The sequence below is a fragment of the Ascaphus truei genome, unplaced genomic scaffold (assembly GCF_040206685.1).
Source record: "Ascaphus truei isolate aAscTru1 unplaced genomic scaffold, aAscTru1.hap1 HAP1_SCAFFOLD_293, whole genome shotgun sequence".
Classification (NCBI taxonomy): Eukaryota; Metazoa; Chordata; class Amphibia; order Anura; family Ascaphidae; genus Ascaphus; species Ascaphus truei.
Window position 1 is genome coordinate 185212 of NW_027455891.1, and position 27289 is coordinate 212500.

Sequence of the window (27289 nt, forward strand, 5' to 3'; positions counted from 1 at the left end):
TTATCTCCTAATTGTTGATCTTTCCCCATGAATCTTTGTAAAAGAGTGGGGTTTGCGGTGAAAGTGTTGTCAGATTGTGTCTAGGTAGAAGGGGTCCTGCTGGGGCTGCTGGCCACCCCAAAAAGGTGTACGGGAATCAGGTCACTCTGGTCAAAGTCTTCCTTGGAAAGCAGTTGCGCGACTCACTGACAGGTTTCCCTGCTTCAGCACAGACCAGAAAGGTAAATGAGGGCATAGGGATATGTGTATCCCGGTACAGTCAGGGGTCCCTAGGTTAATGGCAGTCCCCCAGTACAAAGTATAGAGGTTCTGGGGTGCTTCAACCATCGATAAGGTTGCCAGCTGATTTTATGGCTAAGTCCAAATTCCTGTGTTTAGAAAAGTAACTCTGGGATTGAACCTAAGCGTTATTTGCTTCCACATTTGACACATTTTCTTATAGGAAGGTCTAGGAGCGTTGAAACTGAACGTGCGCGTCTTTTCGGTCAAAGCTAAGAAAAGAAGGACTTAGACAAAATTGTGAAATATTTTTATTTCTCACATTGTGTATAATGGTTTATGTTTATGCACCGTATATGAGCTGGGGATTTCCTAGTCCGTGGTTCCGAGAGACCCCGTGGCTACCAAGCCTGGCGCCACTAAGTCTGCTCGAGTCCCGGAGTTGAAAGCCAGAGATTGCCAAGGTGTGAGAACCATTTGGGCGGAGGAGTTAGACTCAAGTACCCTCGTCCAGGCATGAATGGAAGTCATCGGACTACCATTCGCCCAGCCCAGACCTTTAGATGCCTAACTCCACAAGTGGCTTCTGATTCACAGGCGTCAGAGGTGCCAAGCTGGCGCATGCCCCTGTCAGATTTCGAATCCATCCTTGCCCGACTTCAGGAGACTGGCAATGCTGATTGGCTGGAAGGAATTCTCCCACTCTCGGATTGGCTGGAGTATTCTATGAATGGGACTGAAATACTATAAAATACCCAGCAGCCAATCCGGACCTCAGATTCTAAGCGCCAAGACAGCAGCGGCAAATTCAAAATCACCCAAATATGCTCTGTGAGAAATAGACGCGAACCGGCTTCAGAAATTTCAAGGCAAGAAATGTTTTCCTATTTTTCGGGGCCAAGTTCTGAGAATAGAACGTAGCGGTCGCGGCTGGAACTACATGCCGAAAAGAGTACCAGGGATTTTGGCTTCTCTACCTGTCAATTGGAGTTCCAGGACTTTGCGGGCTAAGCCCCCGGCAACCTAGGTTTCATGGACTATTTTCACTAGGAAAGGTTGGTTTTGTAGCCCAGACCCCCAGTAAGTGTGTTTTCCCCTGTATAGCGTAACCCATTGTGTGTACGTCTGTTTCCAAGGAGTAAATCACAATGTATTTTACCTCCTTGTTTTGCTCAATGTTATGATCCCGGTTTAAAAGGTGTAAGTACCTGGTCTCCCAGAGCCGGCACTCGCTCCCTGGGGGCTATTTACTGAAGTCCCCCCTCTGCAAACGTGGGGCAAAACCAGTGCAGTAACTGCCCCAGATTCATCACAGGAAACTCACTGGCAGCAGAGTCTTTCCCTTTAATAAATCCTGTGGTGTTTTTTTGCACGGGTTCTGCCCCGGGGTAGTTTAGTTAATAACCGCCCAGAGAGGAGAATGAGCATTGATACCCCCACACACACAAGACAGAAAATCAGAGGCCTGGTGTTCCTCATACAAAATGTTTTTATTAAAGGTTAAACAGGTCAGAGGTTCTCCGGTCAATATCTGAATTATACAAACGTTGCATCAGCTTCAAAACAACTCTGATTGCAAACAGCCCTTTAATGCAGAAATCCCCTGCGTCAGCCGGCAAACGCCCCGCTCTGCGCGTCTCTCCCTCCCTCACAGGGTTAACTCGCAGCGCAGTGATTGTAAGAGTAAACATATACTGTATAAGTACCAGGAACCTCTGGCAGGGAGGGGGTTAACCCACTCACAGCTCCCTTACAGTGAACAAGAGCTAAGGATACTGCCTGCTGCCACACTCACTAATCAAAAGGTCACCTTACTCCTGTAGGGCATTATTACTGACAAAGCTCTCACACCGCACCACAATCACATCCATTAACCTGTCCTGTTATACCAACATTACCCCCCCACACACACATTAACCTGTCCTGTTATACTGACACCACACACACACACACACACACAGTAACTTGTCCCGTTATACTCACACCTCCCCCCACACACAGTAACCTGTCCTGTTATAATGGCACCACACACAGAATAACCGGACAGGTTACACCGAGTGTGGTCAGTGTTAGTATAACAGAACAAGTTACTCTGTGTGTGTTGGGGGGGTGGGCAGTGTCAGTATAACAGGACAGGTTACAGACACTGACCCCTGCGCGCGCACACACACACACACCTGTTCTGTTATACTAACACTGACCACACGCGGTTCTCACACTGCACCTTTGTCACGCCCTGCATCACACACCAGTCTGGTCAGGGAGTCCTTACAGCTTTTACACTTTCAATGCTGGAGCAAATCATAAAGAATTTGTCCCACTGCTTAACATTCAACTTTATCATTCCAATGATGGTTGCAGAAACCAGCCAATCAGGATGCTCCAAATCAGCAAAGGACGCACTTTGAGAAATGGAGAGTTATGATTGGTGGAAATCGTTGCCATGCAACCTGTTCTTCCCGTTAGAACATTCCATTTACTCACAATCTGTAGGGGAGAGCAGCTTACACTATAATGTCCAATAGGGCTAGTGGCACCTCCGTGATATACCATCATTCTCCCCCTTCTTCCCAGAGTCCTGTGCGGCTCTCCTAATACACAAGAGGTGTGCCCCGAACCACAAGGAATTCATAATAGCAGCTGCCTTATCTGACCCCGGAGAGACTCGCAGAGAGCGGCGGAAATCAGTGCACACCCGGACAGAAGGATTTCCTATATATATATAGTTGTAGATTTTTGCGTTTAACACTGTAACAGCCTGCTGGGATAGGGGAGGGGGAGAGAGGAGCTTCTGTTCACTCTCTCTCCCCGTTGGCATCGAAAAGGCACCGAGAGGTCGCTACGGTTTTTTTGCAGGATTGGATTGTGTTGTAGACACGCGAGGCGAGGGAGACGCACCGGAAAGCTGAGCGCAAACCCGCCTGTGACACCCGCCCGCCTCCCTAACTGTGCCCCGGGGGGAAGGGGGGATTGTGAGGAGTCGTGGCTGGTGTTTTGGCAACTTCAGTGAGGGATTCAGGCTCTGAAATTGGCACAAAAACAATCAGTGTGTTATACATCAACAAAATAGCAATCAAAAAATGTTCTAGCCCTTCAGTCATACGATGCCCTACCCCCTTCAGTCATAAGATGCCCTAACTATCCCCTTCAGTCATAAGATGCCCTAACTATCCCCTTCAGTCATAAGATGCCCTAACTATCCCCTTCAGTCTTACGATGCCCTAACTATCCCCTTCAGTCATACGATGCCCTATCCCCTTCAGTCATACGATGTCCTAACCCCTTCAGTCTTACGATGCCCTATCCCCTTCAGTCATACGATGCCCTAACTATCCCCTTCAGTCATACGATGCCCTATCCCCTTCAGTCTTACGATGCCCTATCCCCTTCAGTCATACGATGTTCTATCCCCTTCAGTCATACGATGCCCTAACTATCCCCTTCAGTCTTACGATGCCCTATCTCCTTCAGTCTTACGATGCCCTATCCCCTTCAGTCATACGATGTTCTATCCCCTTCAGTCATACGATGCCCTATCCCCTTCAGTCATACGATGCCCTATCCCCTTCAGTCTTACGATGTTCTATCCCCTTCAGTCATACGATGCCCTATCCCCTTCAGTCATACGATGCCCTATCCCCTTCAGTCATACGATGCCCTATCCCCTTCAGTCATACGATGCCCTATCCCCTTCAGTCATACGATGCCCTATCCCCTTCAGTCATACGATGCCCTATCCCCTTCAGTCATACGATGCCCTATCCCCTTCAGTCATACGATGCCCTATCCCCTTCAGTCTTACGATGTCCTATCCCCTTCAGTCATACAATGTCCTATCCCCTTCAGTCATACGATGCCCTATCCCCTTCAGTCATACGATGCCTTATCCCCTTCAGTCATACGATGCCCTATCCCCTTCAGTCATACGATGTCCTATCCCCTTCAGTCTTACGATGTCCTATCCCCTTCAGTCATACGATGTCCTAACTATCCCCTTCAGTCATACGATGTCCTAACTATCCCCTTCAGTCTTACGATTTCCTATCCCCTTCAGTCATACGATGTCCTACCCCCTTCAGTCTTACGATGCCCTATTCCCTTCAGTCATACGATGCCCTATCCCCTTCAGTCTTACGATGCCCTATCCCCTTCAGTCATACGATGCCCTATCCCCTTCAGTCATACGATGCCTTATCCCCTTCAGTCATATGATGCCCTATCCCCTTCAGTCATACGATGTCCTATCCCCTTCAGTCTTACGATGTCCTATCCCCTTCAGTCATACGATGTCCTATCCCCTTCAGTCATACGATGTCCTAACTATCCCCTTCAGTCTTACGATGTCCTATCCCCTTCAGTCATACGATGTCCTAACCCCTTCAGTCTTACGATGCCCTATCCCCTTCAGTCATACGATGCCCTAACTATCCCCTTCAGTCATACGATGCCCTATCCCCTTCAGTCTTACGATGCCCTATCTCCTTCAGTCTTACGATGCCCTATCCCCTTCAGTCATACGATGCCCTATCCCCTTCAGTCATACGATGCCCTATCCCCTTCAGTCTTACGATGTTCTATCCCCTTCAGTCATACGATGCCCTATCCCCTTCAGTCTTACGATGTCCTATCCCCTTCAGTCATACGATGTCCTAACTATCCCCTTCAGTCATACGATGTCCTAACTATCCCCTTCAGTCTTACGATTTCCTATCCCCTTCAGTCATACGATGTCCTACCCCCTTCAGTCTTACGATGCCCTGTCCCCTTCAGTCTTACGATGCCCTAACCCCTTCAGTCATACGATGTCCTAACTATCCCCTTCAGTCATACGATGTCCTATCCCCTTCAGTCTTACGATGTCCTACCCCCTTCAGTCTTACGATGTCCTATCCCCTTCAGTCATACGATGTTCTATCCCCTTCAGTCATACGATGCCCCAACTATCCCCTTCAGTCATACGATGCCCTAACTATCCCCTTCAGTCATACGATGCCCTAACTATCCCCTTCAGTCATACGATGCCCTATCCCCTTCAGTCATACGATGCCCTATCCCCTTCAGTTTTACGATGTGTCGCTGGCCCTTCTAGTGCTGAAGAACCTAAAGGCCGCATCCCATTTGTGGGAAACAGTGCCTTGAAAACGAACATGCAGTACTGTATAATTGTACCGAGTATCCCTATAAACTTCAAGCGACCTTAAACTCCGCATCTGCAGCTGTATAATAACACTGAGCATGCCCGTAACATTACAGCCTCTTTGATTGGAACCTGGTGCTTTGTACAATGATGCAGAGTACCACTATAAAGTCCTCTAAAAAAGGAACATGCTTTAAAGTATAATACTGAAGGTGATACTCAGTATTGTCATGCAGTGAAGGTCTATCTACAATGAGACTTGAAATGCAGTAAGATACGGAGTATCTGTGTATGGTGCACTGTGTAATGATGCAAAGTATCGCTATACACTGATCATGAACATGCTGCATCGTATAATGATCCCGAGTATCACTATACAATTCCACCCACTGACAATAAACCTGCACTGCTAATGAACACGCCGCGCTGTATAATGATGCTAAGTATCTATACACTGTTAATGACCATGCTGCACTGTATAATGATCCTGAGTATACAATGATAATGAACGCGCTGTGCTGTATAATAATGCTGAGTATCTGTACACACTGCTAATGAACACGCCGCGTTGTATATAATTATTCCTTCGGTTGTGTATCCAAGATCTTAACTGCAAAAAAGGCACAAAAATGCCCCAGTGTATTAATAAGCCCCGGTATCTCCTTACACTTCCAGTCCTAGAAATGCCCCGGGGTATTAATAAGCCCGGTATCTCCCTACACTTCCAGTCCTAGAAATACCCCGGGGTATTAATAAGCTCCGGTATCTCCCTACACTTCCAGTCCTAGAAATGCCCCAGTGTATTAATAAGCCCCTGTGTCTCCCTACACTTCCAGTCCTAGAAATACCCCGGGGTATTAATAAGCCCGGTATCTCCCTACACTTCCAGTCCTAGAAATGCCCCGGGGTATTAATAAGCCCCGGTATCTCCCTACACTTCCAGTCCTAGAAATGCCCCGGGGTATTAATAAGCCCCGGTATCTCCCTACACTTCCAGTCCTAGAAATGCCCCGGGGTATTAATAAGCCCCGGTATCTCCCTACACTTCCAGTCCTAGAAATGCCCCGGGGTATTAATACGCCCCGGTGTCTCCCTACACTTCCAGTCCTAGAAATGCCCCTGGGGTATTAATAAGCCCCGGTGTCTGAAATGAGCAGGCATCACTGATTTGTGATACTGAGTATCCCACCCCGTATAAATTGAACATGCTGAACTGTATGTTAGTACAGAGTATCTCTATGAACTCCCAGCCCAAAGAAAAATGAGCTGCGTGTATGTTTACATTTCAATTGCTTGGTCAATGAACATGCCGCGCTGTATAAGGATATGGAGTATCTATACATTGCTAATGAACATGCCGCGCTGTATAAGGATACGGAGTATCTATACATTGCTAATGAACATGCCGCGCTGTATAAGGATACGGAGTATCTATACATTGCTAATGAACATGCCGCGCTGTATAAGGATACGAAGTATCTATACATTGCTAATGAACATGCCGCGCTGTATAAGGATGCCGAGTATCTATACATTGCTAATGAACATGCCACGCTATATTTAGACTAAGCGTCTCTCTGGCAGTCTGTATTAATTAGGAGGGGTCGGCGGGTTTATGCTGGATGGGAATTTGGGGGGAAGAATATCGCTGCGGCCGTGGAAACCATGTCTGAGAGCATTCCCCTAATCTCCGTTCTGTGAGTGGCAGGGGGGGACTCGTGCGGGGGGTGGGGGGGGGGACTAAGGGAGAGCGGGACTCGTGGGGAGGGGGGAACTTGTGGGGAGGGGACTAAGGGAGGGGGGGGACTCGTGGGGAGGGGAGAACTCGGAGAGTGGGGACTCGTGGGGAGGGGACTAAGGGAGGGGGACTAAGTGGGGGGGGGACTAAGGGGGGGAACTCAGGGAGAAGGGCGAGTGAGCTGGTTGAAGGAGTACATGGACCGACTGCTTGATCCGCTAACGATCTTCACCCCCCCCCCCCCGATGAAGGCCGTTATCGGAGCAAAACGTTGGTCCATGTACGTCGCTGAATAAACCGCACATTTCTTGCTCATTGCGAGTGTGCGCTGATACATTTTGGTGTTGGCTGGTGAAGCCCCCATGATGCACCCCGGGGTAACCCTGCCCGGGGTAACCCTGCACGTCTCCATTTTGCTTCTCTGCATTACGATGCTTGCATGCCATTCAGGTCAGGTGTGTGCAGACATACCCAGCACTGCTCTATATGTCACCGTGCTCATCCCTAGGGTGGGAGGAATTGAAAGCAATGGCATAAAAAAGCGGGTAATTTACACGTTGATCCCTGAGGTTTTACTTTGCAGTGTAAGGGCACTGCAGGAGTTGGGTTACTCCTCACAATATCACCTCCATAGAGATCAATCCCATCCCTTCCAAATGGACATGCCGTCTTCTGTCCCTGCGGGGCGAGGATATGGGGGTAATCACCGCTAGATAAACTGCTCAAGGAGCGTCCCCCGAGACTCCAAGCAAGTCCCCTGCGCTACACCTACAGCCGGCGACATTACCAGCGGCTGTATTTATAGTTCAACTTCCCTTCAAGTACTGAGATAGAGAACATTATATATATATATAATCTGCCAGGTGTCCAGTATTGAACCGGACTGTCCTGTATTTGGACGGTCCAGTAAAAAATGAGGTAATACTGGACATGTATGTGTATACCGGTATTACCTCTCTGGGCGTGTATGTGTATACCGGTATTACCTCTCTGGGCGCGTATGTGTATACCGGTATTACCTCTCTGGGCGTGTATGTGTATACCGGTATTACCTCTCTGGGCGTGTATGTGTATACCGGTATTACCTCTCTGGGCGTGTATGTGTATACCGGTATTACCTCTCTGGGCGTGTATGTGTATACCGGTATTACCTCTCTGGACGTGTATGTGTATACCGGTATTACCTCTCTGGGCGTGTATGTGTATACCGGTATTACCTCTCTGGGTGTGTATGTCTATACCGGTATTACCGCTCTGGGAGTGTATGTGTATACCGGTATTACCTCTCTGGGTGTGTATGTGTATACCTGTATTACCTCTCTGGGTGTGTATGTCTATACCGGTATTACCGCTCTGGGCGTGTATGTGTATACTGGTATTACCTCTCTGGGCGTGTATATGTATACCGGTATTACCTCTCTGGGCGTGTATGTGTATACCGGTATTACCTCTCTGGGCGTGTATGTGTATACCGGTATTACCTCTCTGTGCGTGTATGTGTATACCGGTATTACCTCTCTGGGCGTGTATGTGTATACCGGTATTACCTCTCTGGGCGTGTATGTGTATACCGGTATTACTTCTCTGGGTGTGTATGTGTATACCGTTATTACCTCTCTGGGCGTGTATGTGTATACCGGTATTACCTCTCTGGGCGTGTATGTGTATACCGGTATTACCTCTCTGGGCGTGTATGTGTATACCGGTATTACCTCTCTGGGCGTGTATGTGTATACCGGTATTACCTCTCTGGGCGTGTATGTGTATACCGGTATTACCTCTCTGGGTGTGTATGTCTATACCGGTATTACCGCTCTGGGAGTGTACGTGTATACCGGTATTACCTCTCTGGGCGTGTATGTGTATACCGGTATTACCTCTCTGGGTGTGTATGTGTATACCGGTATTACCTCTCTGGGCGTGTATGTGTATACCGGTATTACCTCTCTGGGCGTGTACGTGTATACCGGTATTACCTCTCTGGGCGTGTACGTGTATACCGGTATTACCTCTCTGGACATGTATGTGTATACCGGTATTACCTCTCTGGGCGTGTATGTGTATATCGGTATTACCTCTCTGGGCGTGTGTGTGTATACCGGTATTACCTCTCTGGGCGTGTATGTGTATACCGGTATTACCTCTCTGGGCGTGTATGTCTATACCGGTATTACCTCTCTGGGCGTGTATGTGTATACCGGTATTACCTCTCTGGGCGTGTATGTGTATACCGGTATTACCTCTCTGGGTGTGCATGTGTATACCGGTATTACCTCTCTGAGAGTGTATGTGTATATCGGTATTACCTCTCTGGGCGTGTGTGTGTATACCGGTATTACCTCTCTGGGCGTGTATGTGTATACCGGTATTACCTCTCTGGGCGTGTACGTGTATACCGGTATTACCTCTCTGGGCGTGTACGTGTATACCGGTATTACCTCTCTGGGCGTGTACGTGTATACCGGTATTACCTCTCTGGGCGTGTATGTGTATACCGGTATTACCTTTCTGGGCGTGTATGTGTATACCGGTATTACCTCTCTGGGCGTGTATGTGTATATCGGTATTACCTCTCTGGGCGTGTGTGTGTATACCGGTATTACCTCTCTGGGTGTGTATGTGTATACCGGTATTACCTCTCTGGGTGTGTATGTGTATACCGGTATTACCTCTCTGGGCGTGTATGTGTATACCGGTATTACCTCTCTGGGCGTGTATGTGTACACCGGTATTACCTCTCTGGACGTGTATGTGTATATCGGTATTACCTCTCTGGGGATGTATGTGTATACCGGTATTACCTCTCTGGACGTGTATGTGTATATCGGTATTACTTCTCTGGGTGTGTATGTGTACACCGGTATTACCTCTCTGGGCGTGTATGTGTATACCAGTATTACCTCTCTGGGTGTGTATGTGTATACCTGTATTACCTCTCTGGGTGTGTATGTGTATACCGGTATTACCTCTCTGGGCGTGTGTGTGTATACCGGTATTACCTCTCTGGACGTGTATGTGTATACCGGTATTACCTCTCTGGGCGTGTACGTGTATACCTGTATTACCTCTCTGGGTGTGTATGTGTATACCGGTATTACCTCTCTGGGCGTGTATGTGTATACCGGTATTACCTCTCTGGACGTGTATGTGTATATCGGTATTACCTCTCTGGGTGTGTATGTGTACACCGGTATTACCTCTCTGGGCGTGTATGTGTATACCAGTATTACCTCTCTGGGTGTGTATGTGTATACCTGTATTACCTCTCTGGGTGTGTATGTGTATACCGGTATTACCTCTCTGGGCGTGTATGTGTATACCGGTATTACCTCTCTGGGCGTGTATGTGTACACCGGTATTACCTCTCTGGGCGTGTACGTGTATACCGGTATTACCTGTCTGGGCGTGTACGTGTATACCGGTATTACCTCTCTGGGTGTGTATGTGTATACCGGTATTACCTCTCTGGGCGTGTATGTGTATACCGGTATTACCTCTCTGGGCGTGTATGTGTATACCGGTATTACCTCTCTGGGTGTGTATGTGTATATCGGTATTACCTCTCTGGGTGTGTATGTGTATACCGGTATTACCTCTCTGGGTATGTATGTGTATACCGGTATTACCTCTCTGGACGTGTACGTGTATACCGGTATTACCTGTCTGGGCGTGTACGTGTATACCGGTATTACCTCTCTGGGCGTGTATGTGTATATCGGTATTACCTCTCTGGGCGTGTATGTGTATACCTGTATTACCTCTCTGGGTGTGTATGTGTATACCGGTATTACCTCTCTGGGCGTGTACGTGTATACCGGTATTACCTCTCTGGGTGTAATGTGTATACCGGTATTACCTCTCTGGGCGTGTATGTGTATACCGGTATTACCGCTCTGGGCGTGTATGTGTATACCGGTATTACCTCTCTGGACATGGTGACGTGACCGGCTTGGGGGGAGGATGCAGGATTTCCCTGAGCAGGGAGAGAGCAGGGCTATAGCTAGGGGGCTGGGAAGCTTCCTCCATCATGATTGGCTGCTGCTGGCTAATGCAGCCAATCAGGAGGAGGTGATAGGAGCGTGGGTCTGGGGCCAAGGAGAAGAGGAAACAGCATGGTGCGTAGAGAGGTGAAAGGGTGTGTGTGTGTGTGTGTGTGCGTGTGCGTGCGTGTGCGTGTGTGTGCGTGTGTGTGCGCGTGTGTCTCGAGCACGTTGCACCTTTCACCATTGTGTCCAATATTTTTGGAGAAGCCGCCTGATATATATATATATATATATACACGCACACACACACACACTCAAAGCAGCAGTCCCTGAAGTGATTGCACACATTGTGCTGTATAATTGGGCGAGCTTGGTACGGTCCTTGAACTTTCCACTCCAGCTAATCTCAGGCGAGTTGCTTAGCCGGCAAAGTGCAGTTTTCCCACTGACACTCGCGTGTAAGTTAATGTGTGTGTGTGTGTGTGTGTGTGTATACATACATATACATACATATACATATATATATATATATATATATATATATATATATATATATGTATATGTATTTTACACGCGCTGGCAAAATGTTTCAATACAGTGATTTGCAAGTGCCTGTAAAATGACAGAACCTCACACTGAGCTTGTGGTCCTTCTAATGGTTCCGGATCGGCGCCCGTTACAGAGCCGGCTGTGCAGCTATAGTGTACTACGTGATGGTATATTGCAGGCACTGAGATTAGTGTTGCTTTAACCCTTTCATTGTTCAATTTGTTTCAAGAATAGTGTTAAATAAAATCCTTTCCTTTTAATAAAACCCCTCTCTACCTTCTCTACCCTCCCAGCACAAACCTCCCCGGCCACACCCCGCTTCTTAATCACCAAGTGAAGGCATTGTTACACGGCCTCTCAATGCCAGCGGGGGTGTGACAGGGAGCATTGTTACGCGGCCTCTCAATGCCAGCGGGGGTGTGACAGGGAGCATTGTTACGCGGCCTCTCAATGCCAGCGGGGGTGTGACAGGGAGCATTGTTACACGGCCTCTCAATGCCAGCGGGGGTGTGACAGGGAGCATTGTTACGCGGCCTCTCAATGCCAGCGGGGGTGTGACAGGGAGCATTGTTACACGGCCTCGCAATGCCAGCGGGGGTGTGACAGGGAGCATTGTTACGCGGCCTCTCAATGCCAGCGGGGGTGTGACAGGGAGCATTGTTACGCGGCCTCTCAATGCCAGCGGGGGGTGTGACAGGGAGCATTGTTACGCGGCCTCTCAATGCCAGCGGGGGTGTGACAGGGAGCATTGTTACACGGCCTCTCAATGCCAGCGGGGGTGTGACAGGGAGCATTGTTACGCGGCTTCTCAATGCCAGCGGGGGTGTGACAGGGAGCATTGTTACGCGGCCTCTCAATGCCAGCGGGGGTGTGACAGGGAGCATTGTTACGCGGCCTCTCAATGCCAGCGGGGGTGTGACAGGGAGCATTGTTACGCGGCCTCTCAATGCCAGCGGGGGTGTGACAGGGAGCATTGTTACACGGCCTCTCAATGCTATGGGGGGGGGATGACATGCAGCATTGTTACACGGCCTCTCAATGCTATGGGGGGGGGATGACATGCAGCATTGTTACACGGCCTCACAATGCCAGCGGGGGGGTGACAGGGAGCATTGTTACACGGCCTCAATGCTATGGGGGGGGAATGACACGGAGCATTGTTACACGGCCTCAATGCTAGCGGGGGCAGCGGGAGGCTGTGAATTTTGCTGGTAAGTTGATGCTCATGTTGTGTGTCTCCGTGCGAGTGCGACGTGTGTCAGTACGACGTGTGTGTGAGTGGTTATAGTTGGTAGAGGAATGATTTGATTACAATGTATCACTGCGTGTGAGTGTGATGTGTGTGAGTGTGATGTGTGTGAGTGTGATGTGTGTGAGTGTGATGTGTGTGAGTGTGATGTGTGTGAGTGTCAGCAGTTGGTAGAGGAATAATTTGATTACAATGTATCACTGCGTGTGAGTGTTATGTGTGAGTGTGATGTGTGTGAGTGTGATGTGTGTGAGTGTGATGTGTGTGAGTGTGATGTGTGTGAGTGTGATGTGTGTGAGTGTGATGTGTGTGAGTGTGAGCAGTTGGTAGAGGAATAATTTGATTACAATGTATCACTGCGTGTGTAACTGAAGCCGTTTCACTTTCACATGGATTAAGAACGCCAGGTCTGACCATTGCGAGATCAGCAGCAGTTACAAGAAATTCTAGCAGGACCGGTACTGGCCCAAACGTGTGTGAGATGAGCTCTGTGCAGCATTAAGGCGCAGCGCGACACACCGCCTCCCGGAGTGTGCGACACACCGCCTCCCGGAGTGTGCGACACACCGCCTCCCGGAGTGTGCGACACACCGCCTCTCGGAGTGTGCGACACACCGCCTCCCAGAGTGTGCGACACACCGCCTCCCGGAGTGTGTGACACACCGCCTCCCGGAGTGTGCGACACACCGCCTCCCGGAGTGTGTAACACAGACTGTGTGATCTGTAACACATTCAGTGCTGGACTGTAATACACAGCACATCTGAAGCAATGTATCTCAGCACCCAAGGGAGCGACACAGAGAAAGCGCTGCCCGCGCTGTGTAACGAGTATCTTTATAAATCCAGCCAGGCTTCTGGAAGCCATCGCACCGCAAAAAGCCGGCGTGAAAAGAGCGCTTCTATTTTCCGACACTCTGAGGCATGGGAGCCATGTCCATATCTGAGCACAAGGGGGGAAGACGCACCCAGCGGCCTCCTCACTGGGAAAGGCACATACAGCAAACGGAGGATCCGCCGGGCTCAGGACATGGAGAATACCGGACTCGGGACACGGAGAATACCGGGCTCAGGACACGGAGGATCCGCCGGGCTCAGGACATGGAGAATACCGGATTCGGGACACGGAGAATACCGGGCTCAGGACACGGAGGATCCGCCGGGCTCAGGATACGGAGGATCCGCTGGGCTCGGGACACGGAGAATGCCAGGCTCAGGATACGGAGGAGCCGTCGGGCTCAGGATACGGAGGAGCCGTCGGGCTCAGGATACGGAAGAGGAGGAGCCATCGGGCTCAGGACACCAAGGAGCCGCCAGGCTCAGAACACGTGGGAGGAGCCGCCAGGCTCAGAACACGTGGGAGGAGTCGCCAGGCTCAGAACACGGAGGAGGAGCCATCGGGCTCAGAACACGTGGGAGGAGCTGCCAGGCTCAGAACACGTGGGAGGAGTCGCCAGGCTCAGAACACGGAGGAGGAGCCATCGGGCTCAGGACACGGAGGAGGAGTCGCCAGGCTCAGGACACGGAGGAGGAACCGCCGGGCTCAGGACACGGAGGAGGAGCCATCGGGCTCAGGACACGGAGGAGGAGCCGCCAGGCCCAGGACACGGAGGAGGAGCCGCCGGGCTCAGGACACGGAGGAGGAGCCGCCGGGCTCAGGACACGGAGGAGGAGCCGCCGGGCTCAGGACACGGAGGAGGAGCCGCCGGGCTCAGGACACGGAGGAGGAGCCGCCGGGCTCAGGACACGGAGGAGGAGCCGCCGGGCTCAGGACACGGATGAGGATGGGCGCCAGAAGCACCACTTGCTCTTGCTGTGCTGTTTGCGGAGAAGTTCCTCCTCCCGCTCCCGCTCCTTCTTACAGCGCAGATATCGGTCCTCCTCCTTCAGGTACCACACCGGGGGCCAGCGACCGCGCTCAAAGTGCGACTTGTTCTCTGGGGAGACACACAGGCACTTCAGAACGACATGACACACACAGAATCAGGACACGCTGTGCACAAACACAGGCAACTGTGACATACACGCAAATGCACACACCGTTGTTAACTGGCGCACATATACACAAACATAGTTACCCACATGCACACAGTTACCTGGCATGCACACAGATATACAGCTATTTGGCACACATATACAGTTACCCGACACATAGTTACCTGGCACACACACACACTTAACTTGCGCGCGTACACATACACAAACAGTTACCTGGCGCAAAAGTGCAAACACAGTTACTTGGCGTATACACACACACACACATACATAACTACTCCCTATAACTCCTCCTATTACTCCTTATAACCCCTCCTATTGCCCCATATAACTCCTCCTATTACCCCATATAACCCCTCCATATAACTCCTCCTATTACCCCATATAACCACTCCCTATAACTCCTCCTATTACTCCATATAACCCCTCCTATTGCCCCATATAACCCCTCCATATAACTCCTTCTATTACCCCATATAACCGCTCCCAATAACTCCTCCTTGTGACGGTAGGGGGAAATATGGCTGCTGTTAATAAAGGTCAAGCTTACCATTACCCCTACCTGTCACTAATTAATACATCGGTTTTGTGTGTGTATATGTATTCTGTAACCTGGTTCCAGCACCTCAGGGACCAGGGGTTAATTGTGTTTGCAGGAAAAATGTTACCACACTGTCTGTGACCTTTCCCTGTAGCATTGTTATGTAACTAATGTTATGTTTCATTTCAACCCACCAATCAGGGGCTGGGCACGCTGACAGCACCTGGCCCTGAATGTTGCGATGTTGTGGCTTTAGTGTATAAGAAGGCGGGGAGGGAGACCCCTAATGAGACTGACGTGAGCCACACGAGTTGCAGAAGTTGTTGCTGTAAATGAGGGAAGCTGCTGTGTCCGCTCCTGTGTCCGCTCCTGTGCTGGCGTCAGGCCTGGAATCCTGTTTCGGAGAACATTGCAGAGAAGAGAGAGAGCACGGGGAATCTCTGCGACTAGGACTATAGGTTACCCCAGTTTCTCCCCAGCTGTGAGTTTGTATGTTGTCTGTTTGTGTCAGTTGTGGATAACTTTTTTCCAATAAATTAATTTAATAAACCCTTGCGTTTCTGCCTGGAGTTGTTCCCTGGTATTAGCCCTGGCCTCCCGTGACAATCGGCTCTGTGTTCGCTGTGAGCGGAGAGTGTTTTATTTGGGAAGAGATTCTTAAGAAGCAGCAGCTTGGCAAGGAGCCGTGTGCAACAGGGAGACGCTGCAGGGAAGGGAGCACAGGGTAAATCTCTTTAGGGAGAACCCTGCACCTAGTTTTATAGGGTACCCCAGTTTCCCAATTGTGTGTGTGTGTTGATTTACTGTACATAGTTGTGGATATTCCTTTTTCCAATAAATTTTATGAACTGTGGTTCTGTCTGGTGAATTGATCCCTGGTGTGTTAGTCCCGGTCTCCCGTGACAATAGTTACCTGGCACACAATCACCCACATACAGTTACACACAGTCACACATACAGTTACACACAGACACACAGATAGGCAGACACTGTTACCTGGCGCACACAAACACAGTTACCTGGCGCACAATCACCCACATACAGTTACATAGACACACATACAGTTACACACAGACACACACAGATAGGCAGACACCGTTACCTGGTGCACAGTCTCACACACACTTACTGTATATGATGGCACATACAGTCAGAACTGTGGGTCATGGCACAAACACAGGCACAGTGACATAAACCACTCACAAACGCACATACCCATTACCTGTCGCACACACATATACAAACATAGTTACCTCGTGCACACATACACTGTCACGGGTGACCAGGACTTTTAACACTTTTATACCGGGAACATTCACTCGGCAAAACACAGTAATTGAATAAAATGTAGTTTGTTCAGGTAAACCCGCGTACACACAATGAATACTCCAAATACAGACGAAAAACACACTTACTGGGGCTCTAAAATAGGTGCAGGGCACCTGCTTCAGAAGGCTTACCCTGACCGGGATATCCACCCGGACTTCCGGGTCCTCTTTTCGGCTAAAATCCTTAACTGCGACCGCTACGTTCTAAAATGAGGACTTGGACCTTGCGTCTGACTTAGTCTCAGCTCGGCAGGCTTTCTTAGCTCCAAAAAAGAAGCCGGCAGCTCTACAATTCGTAACAGAGCAACTTTGAAAAGCCCGCCCGCGCGTCATCGACTCAAGCCACCAGATTGTCTGGTTCGGCATGGAAGTAGGAGGAGCGACCAATCAGAGCGCGGGAATTCCTCCCCCCAGCCTATAGTAATAGGGGCTCGTCCTTTGGCCGACGTCAGAGGAGGGGTCTGCCATGCCGGCTCGGGATGCCCTGTGGGCGGGACATATGAATTGACCAATGGGAAAGGCGCCGACATTCTGCCGCTTCCCCCAGTCAATCCAATGCCACCTACTGGGCAGCTCCACTAACTCTGGCAGACCAGAGGGTCCTCCCTGCAGGGGGTTTCTGTTCTCAGGGTCCTCCCCGCAGGGGGTCTCTGTTCTCAGGGTCCTCCCCGCAGGGGGTCTCTGTTCTCAGGGTCCTCCCCGCAGGGGGTTTCTGTTCTCAGGGTCCTCCCCGCAGGGGGTCTCTGTTCTCAGGGTCCTCCCCGCAGGGGGTCTCTGTTCTCAGGGTCCTCCCCGCAGGGGGTCTCTGTTCTCAGGGTCCTCCCCGCAGGGGGTCTCTGTTCTCAGGGTCCTCCCCGCAGGGGGTCTCTGTTCTCAGGGTCCTCCCCGCAGGGGGTCTCCGTTCTCAGGGTCCTCCCCGCAGGGGGTCTCCGTTCTCAGGGTCCTCCCCGCAGGGGGTCTCTGTTCTCAGGGTTCTCCCCGCAGGGGGTTTCTGTTCTCAGGGTCCTCCCCGCAGGGGGTCTCTGTTCTCAGGGTCCTCCCCGCAGGGGGTCTCTGTTCTCAGGGTCCTCCCCGCAGGGGGTCTCTGTTCTCAGGGTCCTCCCCGCAGGGGGTCTCTGTTCTCAGGGTCCTCCCCGCAGGGGGTCTCTGTTCTCAGGGTCCTCCCCGCAGGGGGTCTCCGTTCTCAGGGTCCTCCCCGCAGGGGGTCTCCGTTCTCAGGGTCCTCCCCGCAGGGGGTCTCTGTTCTCAGGGTCCTCCCCGCAGGGGGTCTCTGTTCTCTGGACTCAGTACTCTGCCCTGCCCCGGCCACTTAGCACCCCGACACCTCTCAACGTCTCCTCTTTGAACTACGATGTCTATGCAGACATCCCGGCACCTATATGGATGCCCGGCTGACTGAATATACATTTATAGTATATGCATCAAACATGATAAAACATGTTATAACTTGGGGAGACCCCTATCTGTGCGGGACATAGGACTGGGATATCTGAGCTCGAAAATCAGGAGTCTGGGGGACACTGGGCAGCCCCGGTGTAATTCAACCCGCGTACCCGCAAATCATGCCTGCTCGCCGGGGAGAATTAGGGGACTACCGGTATCTTTTGCTCCCGAACTCCTGCAAACAAAACAGCATTTCTACCCAAATATCCCCCCTAAAAATCACACACAGAAAGTGTCCTGAGTCTGGGGCACAGGGAACAAGGAAAGTGGAAAAGCGGGGGGCACTTTAACTTTTGCATGTTATGTTACCTGGTCCCTAGCGCTATGTAGCTGCCAGGTACCCCACGGTTTCCGGGGTAACCAGATGGGCTTAACCTTTATTGTATAGCCTGGTTACCCCCTCCCGCCACACACACACAGTTACCTGGGATGCACACACACACACACACACTTACCTGGGATGCGCACACACACACAGTAACCTGGGATGCAAACACACACACACTTACCTGTAATGCACACACACACAGTTACCTGGGATGCACACACACACACACACACACACTTACCTGGGATGCGCACACACACACACACAGTTACCTGGGATGCACACACACACAGTTACACAGTTACCTAGGAGATACACACACACACACACACTTACCTGTGATACACACACACACACACACATACACACAGTTACCTGGGATACACACACAGAGTTACACAGTTACCTAGGATACACACACACACAGACACACCATTGCCTGGGATGAACACACACACAGACACCTGGGATGAACACACACAGACACACAGTTACCTGGGATACACACACACAGTTACTTGAGATACACACACACACTGTACCTGGCACACAGTCACACACACACAGACAGGCAGACACAGTTACCTGGGATACACACACACAGTTACTTGAGATACACACACACACTGTACCTGGCACACAGTCACACACACACAGACAGGCAGACACAGTTACCTGGGATACACACACACAGACAGTTACCTGGGATACACACACACAGTTACCTGGGATACACACACACACTGTACCTGGCACACAGTCACACACACACAGACAGGCAGACACAGTTACCTGATGCGCGCTCACACGCACACAGTCACTTACCTTGCACATACATACACAGATAGACACAGTTACCCGGCACACAGTCTCTCACACAGTTACCTGGTGTGCACGCGCACACACACACACACACACACACACACACACACACACAGGAAACACAGGCACTGTGGCACATATCGTTACCTGGCGGCCGCGCAGTGTCACACACAGCTGGTGCACACGTGCAAACAGTTACCTGGCATCCACACACAAGTACACACTGTTACCTCGCGTTTCCCCCTCCCCCCCACATATATATATATACAGGCAGACCGTTACCTGGCGGCCGCGCAGTGTCACACAGTTACCTGGCGTTTCCCCCCTCCCCCCCACATATATATATACAGGCAGACCGTTACCTGGCGGCCGCGCAGTGTCACACACAGCTGGTGCACACGTACACACAGTTACCTCGCGTTTCCCCCCTCCCCCCCACATATATATATACAGGCAGACCGTTACCTGGCGCACACACAGACACTGTGTGTGTGAACACGCCAGATAACTAACAGACAGAAACACTTACCTGGTGCACAGTCACACACACTTACCTCACCCACAGTAACACACACTTACCTCACCCACAGTAACACACACAGCTTCCCAACTCTCCTCCTGCCTTCCTTGACTCTTTTCCCACTATCACAGAGGAGGATGTGTCGCTGTTGATCGCCTCTTCTCCCTCTACCACTTGCCCACTTGACCCCATTCCCTCCCATCTCCTAAAACCTCTTGCTCCTACTATAATCCCTACGCTCACACACGTTTTTAACTCCTCCCTCTGCTCTGGAACCTTTCCATTGTATTGTATGTATGTCTTTATTTATATAGCGCCATTAATGTACATACAGTAGTGCTTCACAGGAGTAATACACGGGATAATCATATAAATAACAGAAAATTCCATCCTCCTTCAAGCATGCAACAGTCATACCATTACTCAAAAACAGCAAGCTTGACCCTACCTGTCTTTCTAACCATCGACCTGTCCTCCTCCTGGATTTTGCCTCTAAACTCATTGAACGTCTTGTATTCTCTCGCTTGCTCCACTTTCTCAACACCCGTTCTCTCCTAGACCATCTACAATCTGGCTTCCCCACTGCTCACTCGACTGAAACAGCCTTCACTAAAATAACTAATGACCTCCATGCTGCCTAAGACATAGGTCATTACACTTTGCTCATGTTACTCCACCTCTCTGCAGCATTTGACACTGTGGACCACCCTCTTCTTCACATTCTCCATACCCTTGGTATTTGTAACAAAGCTCTATCCTGGTTCTCCTCCTACCTCTCTGTAAGGAATCCGCTCCGCAGTTTACTGGTTGCCTTACCTTGCAGCCGGTGCAGTTCTGGAACAGCTCTCCTGATGTTTGCTGCAGCCTGGATTCACTCACCAAAGCTATACACACTCCCTCTGGTATCTACTGCAGCTGTGCAGCCTATTATGCAACCTAGACTTGCATTCATTCATTGGAGCAATACCTTCACACCCCCGCTGGGGATTGGCCTGCTGGCCTTTAAGTATTGCCTTCCCATAATGCTCCTTGCCGAGCATAGTCCTTACCGGATGTCACCAACTGTTCTGCCACAAGCTCTTGCTTGTTCTCTTGTGCTGAAGCGGAGGTTTCCCTTGCGTCCTTCAGCTTCCTGTTCTCCTGTGCTGAAGCAGAGGTTTCGTCCCTGCGTCCGTCAGCTTCCTGTTCTCCTGTGCTGAAGCAGAGGTTTCGTCCCTGCGTCCTTCAGCCTCCTGGATTCCTGCACTGAAGCGGAGGTTTCGCCCCTGCGTCCTTCAGTCTCCTGGATTCCTACACTGAAGCGGAGGTCTCCCTGTGTATCTACAGCTTCCTGGTTCCTGGGGCCTACTCTTTCCCTAATCTAGAGAGGCCGTGTCCTGGTTCCTGCGCTGCTACAGAGGATTCCCTAACCCGCTCAGGACTCTTGCGCTGTAGCGCTGGTTTAACCGTGCAGCTAGGCGGTGTGTAAATCTGGTCTGTCTTCCACCTCCTGAGACCAGTACCATGGGCCATGGTCGCCGCACGCGCAGAGAACCCCCCCGCGCTCATAAGCCGAAGCGGGGTTCTCCTGACTCCCTGTTGCCGAACTCTTGCTTGGACAATGTTTATTCTGACGTCTCCTATCCTGACCCTGGCTTGTACAACGACGATGCTGTCTTCTCCAATCCAGACCCTGCTACGTACGACTATGAACTGCGCAATCCGGACCAGCCTGCGAGGTTTAAGGTCGGTGCTTTTACAACCCTACCTCAGCCACGCGGTCCGACCCGAGTTTGTGGCGAGCACAACCGTGACAGTATGCTCGGCCCCACAAACTCGGACCGTCCTGTGGTGAGGGTTGGTAAGTTTCTGTCTGAACTCCTGTCCCGGCCCGTAGGCCAGTCCCAGTACCTATGCGAAATACTACCTCAAATGGGAGATCCGTTTATGTTTGAAGGTTTAACCCCTTTGCAAAAAAAATGCCGTAAAGATCTCTTTTTGAAGGCTTATCGCCTCAAGTACTTAAAACAGCTTCTGGCCGCTAGTATTCTCTTCCCTGATTCCCCTTTGTCCTGGGATAATGTGAATCCTGGGAAACTGGCCACCGCCTGTAATACACTCCATGCCCTGGCCTTATCATTGGACATTTACGTAGTACCAGAGGATCCTCTCCTCATGTTTGCTCACGTACAAAAGATACTCTGCCTACTTTCCAAAACATTGGACATTTGCATAATAGAACAGGATTCCCTCCTCGCCAGCTGCGCTGACGCTTGGCGGTCCCGCTCTGCTGCCAGTCCTGTTGCTAAACCTGGGAGCATACCTTCCTCTCCAGGAGATGACAAAACTGTCCCACTAGCATTGCTCTCCAACGTAGTTACTACCACGGTCCCTAGCCCTGATTGTTTGCCCGGGTGCCCTGATTCCAATGATATGTCTACTGTAACCCCAACCAAACAGTCCGGTGCGCTTTCCCCGTCTGAGAAAGAATCCCTAAGTTCTGTTCCCAGGGTCAGTTCTGTATTAACCCTTGGGGGGCAGTTCTCTGAGTTTCCTTTTGCTATTCCCTGTTCTCTGCCAGCTAAGGTCACGCCCCTAGCACCAGAAGAGAGATCCCTAGTCTTCCCCAATTCAGAGAGAGGTCTAGCTATGTTTTACTCTCAGGTATGGTCTGAATTAACCCCTGTAAATTCTTGCTGCCTCCAAGTTAATGCCTTTGTTTTAGCCTCAGAGAATGAGTCCACAAGTCAGACAGCAGAGGTTGCATTGAAGGATTCCCCTAACCTTAAGGATTCCTTAGAAATTCTTTGCTATAAATCCCCTGCTTCAGCTCAAGTTTCCGCAGTTTCACCTCCGGAGACTTCAGCTAAAGTTCTGGTTCCTGTAAAATGTATTCAGGAGTCAGGGTTTCCCCTAAACTTAGCCACAGAGTTCCTCCTCCCGGGCATTTCACTGAACCAGTCTGTCGCCCAGAGAGCGGTGATCCCTGCTTCAGTGCATAGTTCCCACATTGTGGAATCTGCAGTCATTTTTGGTTTCCCAGACATTCCTTACCAAATACCTACTTCAGAGACCAGTACAGTTAGGTTTAAACCCCGTGTACTGTCTGGGTGCTCCTCTTCACTAAGCTTAGGATTAAACACATACAGTAGTCTATATGTCTCTCCTGGGGTTCATGTTGTGTTCCCAGGAGGGGTTGCTGACACACGGCTTTCTCTCAAAAGTGACGCTTTTTCATTTATACTAGTAAGAAGCCTGCACACTGTTTCCCCTCTCCCTGAATTGTGTCTTACTGGCCCTGAGACTCTGAGAGGTAATGATTTGCCTTCAGATTCTGAATCTCTTCCTACAATGGTTAGCCTGACTGGGGGCCCCCCTGATTTCTCTGTCCAGGCTAATCCTTCAGGGTTCAGCATATCTGTGGTCACTCCCTTAGTACTGTCTGAGGTCACCATGCATATATTACAAGTCTTAGGGTTTAAATCTGAGCTATTTAGCTGTCCTGCCTTTGCTGAGACCCAGTCCCTCAGTACTGTGTCTAAATATGTCCCAGCAAACATGGGGTTACTCTGGGAGGAGATTATAGCTCCTATCTTAAAGGGTATTTTTTCTCACATGTCCAGCAAATCTATAACCTCTGTAATTGTTTCTAAGTCACTTATCAATACATCTGATTTTTTCTCTAATCAAACCCAGACACCCTCACTATCGGTTAGGAGTCCTGGGATCAGAGATTTTGCACTAGAAAACACACCTATTCCTGTTTGTGTCAGGTTAGGCACCCCTGTGGTTAGGGCCATTGCAGTTTCAGAGAAAACTCATTGTACTCCTAAGGTGCCTGTCATTAAGAGTTTTCATAGTTCATACTTGCTGCTTGTTGATTCTCAGGTCTCTGTCACTGAGGTACAGATTTCAGCTTCTGATGTTAGTTTCCCTCCCACCACTACCCTGGCTCTGCCTTTTTCTCAAGTTCCTGATAGGAAAATTCCAAGGTCTATTCCTGATTCACTGACAATACTATCTTCCAATGAAGATTTCCCAGTATTGGAGAGCGCTACTGTTTGCTTATCTGCTCCTGCTAAACCATGGTTTGGGGCCTCAGATTTTTCAGTTGCCCCTGTTATTTCCTCTCAGTTGGAAATACTCTGTACGTATCCCAAGATTTCGGTCCCTATGCCTGGTTTACTGCATGCCTTGTCACCTTCCATACCAATACCGGGAGATGCTTCCAACCAGCCTATACCCTTACTAACCATTACCTGGGAGCCTTCTAGAGGAAAAATTCCTCGCAAATTCCAACATACAGTGGTCAGCCAAGAGTTTTTCTGTTACAAAGTCCCTCCTGGTATATTCGATCAACTAGCAGGGCCGCTGATCCTAGATTCCGATTCCTCTATTAAGGACTGGGCTTTCAGTGGGGGTCCTTCTTCCGTTTCTGCTCTGGAGCCCTCTGGTTCTTCACAGCCCTGGATTTCCAAGACATTTTGCGAGGCGAGCCATGTACCAAGGATGTTTCTTCCATCTATCTCATATCCTAGAACTGTACTCACCAAAGAACTGCTCGTTTACGGATATCCTTTCCACCTAAGGAATTTTAGGAACAACTCAATGTCCCCAAGACCCATGGATGACCCTGTCTGGCCGCAGTTCTCACCGGGGGGTGGGAGTACACTAAGGGTTAACCACGAGTCCCTGGACCACGATTCTAACCCCAATCCTAGACGGTTCAGCAACAATTCCCAGTCCTCCAACTCTATGAGTGTTCATGTTCGCCCGGAGGTCTCACGTGAAGGGGGGGATACTGTCAGGAATCCGCTCCGCGGGTTACTGGTTACCTTACCTTGCAGACCGGTGCAGTTCTGGAACAGCTCTCCTGATGTTTGCTGCAGCCTGCATTCACTCACCAAAGCTATACACACTCCCTCTGGTATCTACTGCAGCTGTGCAGCCTATTATGCAACCTAGACTTGCATTCATTCATTGGAGCAATATCTTCACACCCCCGCTGGGGATTGGCCTGCTGGCCTTTAAGTATTGCCTTCCCATAATGCTCCTTGCCGAGCATAGTCCTTACCGGATGTCACCAACTGTTCTGCCACAAGCTCTTGCTTGTTCTCTTGTGCTGAAGCGGAGGTTTCCCTTGCGTCCTTCAGCTTCCTGTTCTCCTGTGCTGAAGCAGAGGTTTCGTCCCTGCGTCCGTCAGCTTCCTGTTCTCCTGTGCTGAAGCAGAGGTTTCGTCCCTGCGTCCTTCAGCCTCCTGGATTCCTGCACTGAAGCGGAGGTTTCGCCCCTGCGTCCTTCAGTCTCCTGGATTCCTACACTGAAGCGGAGGTCTCCCTGTGTATCTACAGCTTCCTGGTTCCTGGGGCCTACTCTTTCCCTAATCTAGAGAGGCCGTGTCCTGGTTCCTGCGCTGCTACAGAGGATTCCCTAACCCGTTCAGGACTCTTGCGCTGTAGCGCTGGTTTAACCGTGCAGCTAGGCGGTGTGTAAATCTGGTCTGTCTTCCACCTCCTGAGACCAGTACCATGGGCCATGGTCGCCGCACGCGCAGAGAACCCCCCCGCGCTCATAAGCCGAAGCGGGGTTCTCCTGACTCCCTGTTGCCGAACTCTTGCTTGGACAATGTTTATTCTGACGTCTCCTATCCTGACCCTGGCTTGTACAACGACGATGCTGTCTTCTCCAATCCAGACCCTGCTACGTACGACTATGAACTGCGCAATCCGGGTCAGCCTGCGAGGTTTAAGGTCGGTGCTTTTACAACCCTACCTCAGCCACGCGGTCCGACCCGAGTTTGTGGCGAGCACAACCGTGACACTCTCCCATCGTACTTTCAATGTCTCTTCTGCCAACACATCCACCTCTTCTATCGATCTCTCTGTGGGGGTACCCCAGGGCTCTGTCGTGGGACCTCTTCTCTTTTCTCTGTACACACTCTCTCTAGGTGACCTAATCACATCTCTTGGGTTTAAATATCACCTCTATGCTGACGACACACAAATCTACTTTCCAACTCCTGACCTTACACCTGCTGTACAGACTAAAGTTTCTGAATGTCTCTCTGCTATATCATCCTGGATGGCCCTCCGCCGCCTTAAACTTAACATGGCAAAAACAGAGTTCCTCATACTTCCTCCCAAACCTGGCCCTACTACCTCCTTCCACATTACTGTTGGAAATACGATCATTCACCCAGTAGCCCAAGCACGCTGCCTAGGGGTCACACTCGACTCCTCTCTCACATTCGCCCCTCACATTCAGAATGTTTCTAAAACCTGTCGCTTTTTCTTCCGCAATTTCACAAAGATACGCCCTTTCCTCTGTTACTCGACTGCTAAAACGTTGACTCAGGCCCTCATTCTCTCCCGTCTCGATTACTGTAACCTCCTGCTGCCCGACCTTCCTGCCTCTCACCTGTCTCCCCTACAATCTATCCTAAACGCTGCTGCCAGAATCACTCTACTCTTTCCTAAATCTGTCTCAGCGTCTCCCCTCATGAAATCCCTCTCCTGGCTTCCGATCAAATCCCACATCTCACACTCCATTCTTCTCCTCACTTTTAACGCTTTACACTCTTCTGCCCCTCCTTACATCTCAGCCCTAATTTCTCGCTATGCAACATCCCGACTCTTGCGTTCTTCTCAAGTATGTCTTCTTTCTACCCCCTTTGTATCTAAAGCCCTCTCCCGCCTTAAACCTCTCACTGACTGCCCCACACCTCTGGAATGCCCTTCCCCTCAGTACCCGACTAGCACCCTCTCTATCCACCTTTAAAACCCACGTTAGGGCCTCGGACATGGTGAGATTCACAGCGCTGACGCTCACGCTCTCCTGCTCAAGCAGGAGCTTTTTTGTGTCCCTGCATGAGCGTCAACGTGCGCGCTTGTGAGTCGGGCGGGAGGCGGGGCTAGCGCGCCACGTCACAGCGCCGACATCACGGACTGCCATTGGCTTTTGGCGGTCACGTGACCGGCCCTGCGCTTCCTCAGCGGGAAAAATGTAATTGTGCTGTCGGCTGCAATTCCACACGCCTCCGCACGCCTGCGGTAGCGCCATCTAAAGCCGCGCTCAATAGGTATGATGTTTTCCCTCAGCGCGGCTCAGCGCTGTCTTTTTGACCATGGCCCTGGCCTAACACACACTTGCGTAAAGAAGCATATGAATAGCACTGTGGATATTCTGGACACATGATACATAAAGCTTGGCCTCCTGCAGACGCACTTACCAGAACTCCCTCCTACTATCTCTGTACGTTCTCCCTACCTACTAATTAGACTGTAAGCTCCTCGGGGCAGGGACTCCTCTTCCTTAATGTTACTTTTATGTCTGAAGCACTTATTCCCATGACCTGTTATTTATATTATCTGTTATTTATTTGATTACCCCGTGTATTACTACTGTGAAGCGCTATGTACATTAATGGCGCTATATAAATAAAGACATACAATACATATAGAC

The 27289-nt window shown here is 50.3% G+C and overlaps 1 protein-coding gene across 8 annotated transcripts in view; it reads right to left on the reverse strand.

Annotated features, from left to right (window-relative positions):
* Positions 1–1690: 1690 nt before the first annotated feature.
* The window catches only part of LOC142483065 (rho-related BTB domain-containing protein 2-like), a 200594-nt gene continuing 174995 nt past the window's right edge, over positions 1691–27289 (reverse strand). For 3 of the 8 annotated variants that reach the window (XM_075583146.1, XM_075583144.1, XM_075583143.1), the window contains one exon: positions 11109–14809. In XM_075583146.1, the coding sequence (XP_075439261.1) occupies positions 14640–14809 (170 nt within the window). In that variant the 3' untranslated portion in view covers positions 11109–14639. Of the gene's footprint in view, positions 3242–11108; positions 14829–27289 lie in introns of those variants that run through there. The other 5 variants (XR_012797212.1, XR_012797211.1, XR_012797210.1 and 2 more) reach the window with 5 other exon arrangements.